General features: G+C 42.3%; 1 protein-coding gene across 1 annotated transcript; it reads left to right on the forward strand.

Moving 5' to 3' along the window:
• The first annotated feature begins 675 nt into the window (after positions 1-675).
• Positions 676-3,801, forward strand: F2r (coagulation factor II thrombin receptor). The gene has a single exon (XM_010619152.3). It carries the CDS (start codon positions 682-684, stop codon positions 1,939-1,941), a length of 1,260 nt encoding a protein of 419 aa, XP_010617454.1. The 5' UTR covers positions 676-681; the 3' UTR covers positions 1,942-3,801.
• The last annotated feature ends 899 nt before the right edge of the window (positions 3,802-4,700 follow it).

Raw genomic sequence — 4,700 nt, forward strand, 5'->3', positions numbered from 1 at the left:
GGTGCATTTTAGAATACTTCAGGGCCATCAGCTTCTAGATGTGGCATTCTAAAATGAAGCGAAGGTCATCAGCCTGGCATTAGTGATTAAAAGTGTGTGCTGTCCTGCTCAGGAAGTAGGCATCAAGCAGACTGAGTTCATTGGTACCTTGTGATTCTATCAGGAGGTAATCAGAGGCACTGGTTTAAACTCAGATATGTAGATTTGGGACTTCATACTCTAAGCATGCAAACTAAAGATGGTAGAATTGGGAGGCCTGGATCCTACTTTAAGGTGCTCAAAGGCCTTTAAGAGCTCTGTTCCACATTCTATGTGGATTTTCCTATTGGGAGGGATGGATCTCACAGGATGGCACAAACTGTCAGAAGTGTGCATGTGGAGGCACCTGGAGGAGAGGTGTGGTTTGCGTACCTACAGACAGGGTAGGACAGAAAGAGAAAGCCCTGTTTATTCCTTCCTGTCATCACTGAGTCTTTCCTGACATCTACTGGGCAGGCCTCTTAAAAGTATATTGCTCACTTTTGCCCATTGGACAAGCAAGTTTAAAAGTGTTTTCTTGTATCCAAACAGAATATTTCAAAGTGTCTTGGGTTAGTTTATTCCCTGCAATCTATCCATGTGTGATCTGGATTTCATCATTCATTGCCCTGTGAAGAAAATGAGAAACAAGGAGAAGTAAAAATGTACCTTCTCCATGTCTCTTTTGCCTTTTTAAATCATTCACTTCAAGTTTTTAATTTTCCAGGGTCCAGAGCAACAAATCCCACCTTGAATCCCCGGTCATTCCTTCTCAGGAATTCCAATGATGTATTTGAACAATTCCCTATGGAGGATGAAGAGGACAGAAATGCAAGCACATTGACGGAAAGAAGAAGCCTCTCCTTCAACACTAGCAGACCTCTCCAGAAGCCACCCCCGGTGTTCATCTCGGAAGATGCTTCCGGCTACCTGACCAGCTCCTGGCTGACCGTCTTTGTCCCCTCTGTCTACACCGGCGTGGTCCTTATCAGCCTCCCCCTGAACCTCTTGGCCATTGCTGTGTTCATCCTAAAGATGAAGGTCAAAAAGCCAGCCGTCGTGTACATGCTGCACCTGGCCATGGCTGATGTGCTCTTTGTGTCCGTGCTGCCCTTTAAGATCAGCTATTACTTTTCCGGCAGCGACTGGAAGTTCGGCTCTGAGATGTGTCGGTTTGTCACCGCGGCCTTCTACTGTAACATGTATGCTTCCATCATGCTCATGACGGCCATCAGTGTGGACCGCTTCCTGGCTGTGGTGTACCCCATCCAGGCCTTGTCCTGGCGCACCATGGGGAGGGCCTCCTTCACCAGTCTGGCCATCTGGGCCATGGCCATCATCGGGGTGCTGCCGCTCCTCCTCCGGGAGCAAACTGCCCAGGTCCCAGGGCTCAACATCACCACCTGCCATGATGTGCTCAACGAAACGCTGCTTGAGGGATTTTACGCCTATTACTTCTCGGCCTTCTCAGCTATCTTCTTTTTCGTGCCTCTGGTCATTTCCACCATTTGCTACGTGTCTATCATCCGATGTCTCAGCTCTTCCACTGTTGCCAGCCAGCACAACAAGTCTCGGGCTGTGTTCTTGTCGGTAACTGTCTTCTGCATCTTCCTCATCTGCTTTGGGCCCACGAATGTCCTCCTGATCACACATTACCTGTTCCTGTCCCACAGTCCTGCCACCGAGGCCGCCTACTTTGCTTACCTCATCTGCGTCTGCATCAGCAGCATGAGCTGCTGCATCGACCCCTTGATCTACTATTACGCCTCCTCTGAGTGCCAGCGGCACCTCTATAGTATCTTGTGTTGCAAGGAAAACGTGGATCCCAACAGTTACAACAGCAGCGGTCAGTTGATGGCAAGTAAAATGGATACCAGCTCTACTAACATGAATAATAGTATCTACAAAAAGCTGTTAACTTAGAAAAAGTGACTGCTGGTCTGTTAAAAAGAAAGGTTAAAAAAGTGAAAAGCCCAGGGATTCTGTTCATCTCTGGCAAAACTACTTCATCATCTAAAATAACAAATGTATGATTTGCATGCCGACTTCTTAGGAGAGCATAAATACTGATTAATTACCAGAAAAAGTAATAGGAATGGAAAAAAGTAGTATTCCAGGTAATACTGCCAGTGCTACAATATCTGAATGTCACTTTTTATATATAGATAGAGGTGACATATATATTATCTATGAGTATGCACACATGTGTGTTATCTGCAGCACAGTATGGATTAGGCACTTTGAAACCCTCTCTTTTTTAACCTGGGAATTATAGGAAAAACATCTCTGATTCTCTGACTTTATATGCAAAGTCGAGGTTGGTGAAGTTTAGCCCTGAACATCTGAAGACGTCCAACCGCAGTGACAGATTCCATGACTTACACATGAATGGCGCACACACACATATGTCACTTATTTTGCAAGTAAGTGTATTTTGAAATTGTTTCATGGCAGTTTTTAACTAATAGAAGGGTGAGACTTGGTAGTATCTGTCTGTAGAAAAAGTTCTAGTGTTTTTCATTTTAAACGTATCAAAGTTTCAGTTTTGAAAGTTGTCAAAACAGATAAAAAAGGCCATTTGCTATGGTCAGCAGCGTGCATGTATACATGAGCTGAGACTGAGCAGGATCCCACTAGTGACCACAGACTGCCTGTCAGAGCAAACTACGTCGAGAGCTGGACATGAGGAGTCCAGACAGCGGATCCATGGTGGTAGAAGCTGTCCCACTGAGCCTCCTGGGAACCAGCAAGACCGGGCTGCCAAGCTGACACCATCATCTGGGTTCCCTGCAATGGCTTTCTGTGACCTGAGCATGTCTTTTAGAAACTGGCAAAGCAGGACGTGACTGACACCTGGGTGGCAACAGCCATAAGAGACTGCTCTGCCCATCTTGGAAACAGAGAGGAAGGCATATTCCTGTCTTACAGGTGTCCCCAGTGGGTGCAGGGCCTGCAGAGTGGAGTGGGACTGAACCCTGCTCTCAGCAGAGCAGAGGGCACAGTACAGGGATAGTGATGTATTGTACCATGCACAAAGCAGTGTTACAAGCCAGATGTCACCCAGAGTCACACAAAGATCTGTGTCACAAGCAAGATCGGTCCAAAAAAGAGCTTTGAACACTTGCTTCCAATGGTTATAACTTAAGATGAAAATACAACTCATTTTTGATACTCATTTTTTAAAAATGATACTCATTTTTAAAAGATAAATCCTTCAGTCTGCATCAACTGGACAGTATTTATTTATAAATGTTTTGTTCAATAAGTTACTCAAGTTTTCTTTTAAGGCTCATTTATGTCAAACTGGTTAGAAATAACAGGAAAATGGATTTGTCATTGAAATCTAAGAAATTATTCTATATTTTTCACTTTCCTTTTAAGTTAATGAAGTGCTTTTTAAAGCATTTTTTAACCCTGTGATAAGTATCAAGCATAGAAAATCTTCATAGGTTTGGCAAAGTAATTTGAAAATTAGGTTGAAATCTTTTTTTCCTGATTAAAAAGTGATGGTATTTTAAACAACCAAAAAAAAAAAAAAAACTGGAAAAAAGGGGGAAAGTTGCAAGGCAAATGTTTATCTATTTAAAAGAGCAAAGTATTTCCAAATAGAATAATTTACCTAAGAGTAATATAACTATAAGTAGAAGCTAGCACTGATGTTATTAACTGTTACTATATTCATATTATCTAAATCAGAAATTTACTGTCACTGTATATTTAGTCTGTATATATGAAAATACCTATCATCACAGTACTTACAAAATACGATTTCAGTTTTTATATTCACTCTTTTAAAAATGTCATGTAACCTATATTAATAAACATGAAAACACACGTGGTGTCTCTCTGGAATAAATTATCTTCATATCCTTTGAGCCCAGGTAGGAGGACACATACATGATGTCTATCTGAAGAGCATTTGGGGACTGGGTGATCTGCAGATGTGTAGGGAGCCTTCAGGAAACCATGGGGCTGCTGAAGCCTGCGGATGGCATTTCCAGGACCTCTTACCGTCTGAACCCAGATGGGTGGAGGGAGGGACGTGCCAACCTTGGCACTGCCCTCCAGTCTCTGGCTAGTGCCTCCTCCAAGCCAGAGGGCAAGGAAACACACTTCATAAAGGTCCACTTCCTTAGACCTGAAGACTAGATCTGGTAGAATAAATCAAGATTTTTAAAAAGTACGACACAGTTTCTGCTAAAGGCATTTAGTGATTATTTTGGGGTTTTTTGTTTTGTTTTTTTGCTCTCTTTAGGAAAATTGAGGCTCATAACATTGAACACATATTCAAATATTGTAAATATCATTGATGGCAAATAGTTTTTTCTCTAGTGAAAGAGAAATAAATTAACTATGAGAAGAGGGAGGAAACATGTAGAAGAGCTGCCCTGCCTCCTGTGTGTGTGAGATAATCCTTTGTTATCTAGCAAGCCCTCAGCAGGCGAAATTGAAAGCAGCCAGCTGTCAACCTCTGAGAGTTGAAAATCAATAAAAAGTTTTCAATCAAGTATTTCTAGACTTGATAGCTAATGTAAACACCTGTAATCCAGCATCCTGGAAGGCTGAGGCAGAAAGATCCAAGTTTAGAGATGGAGCAAGTCCCTGACTTAAAAAAAAAAAGAAAGAAAACATACCACCAGAAAGAAAAAAAAAAACTGGATTTATACTTAATGGAGAAATTA

Source organism: Fukomys damarensis, unplaced genomic scaffold, assembly GCF_012274545.1.
Source record: "Fukomys damarensis isolate Sample0158 unplaced genomic scaffold, DMR_v1.0_HiC HiC_scaffold_1, whole genome shotgun sequence".
Classification (NCBI taxonomy): Eukaryota; Metazoa; Chordata; class Mammalia; order Rodentia; family Bathyergidae; genus Fukomys; species Fukomys damarensis.

Coding starts and splice junctions, on each gene's coding strand:
- F2r (XM_010619152.3), top strand. CDS start 682: ATGTACCTTCTCCATGTCTCTTTTGCCTTTTTAAATCATTCACTTCAA.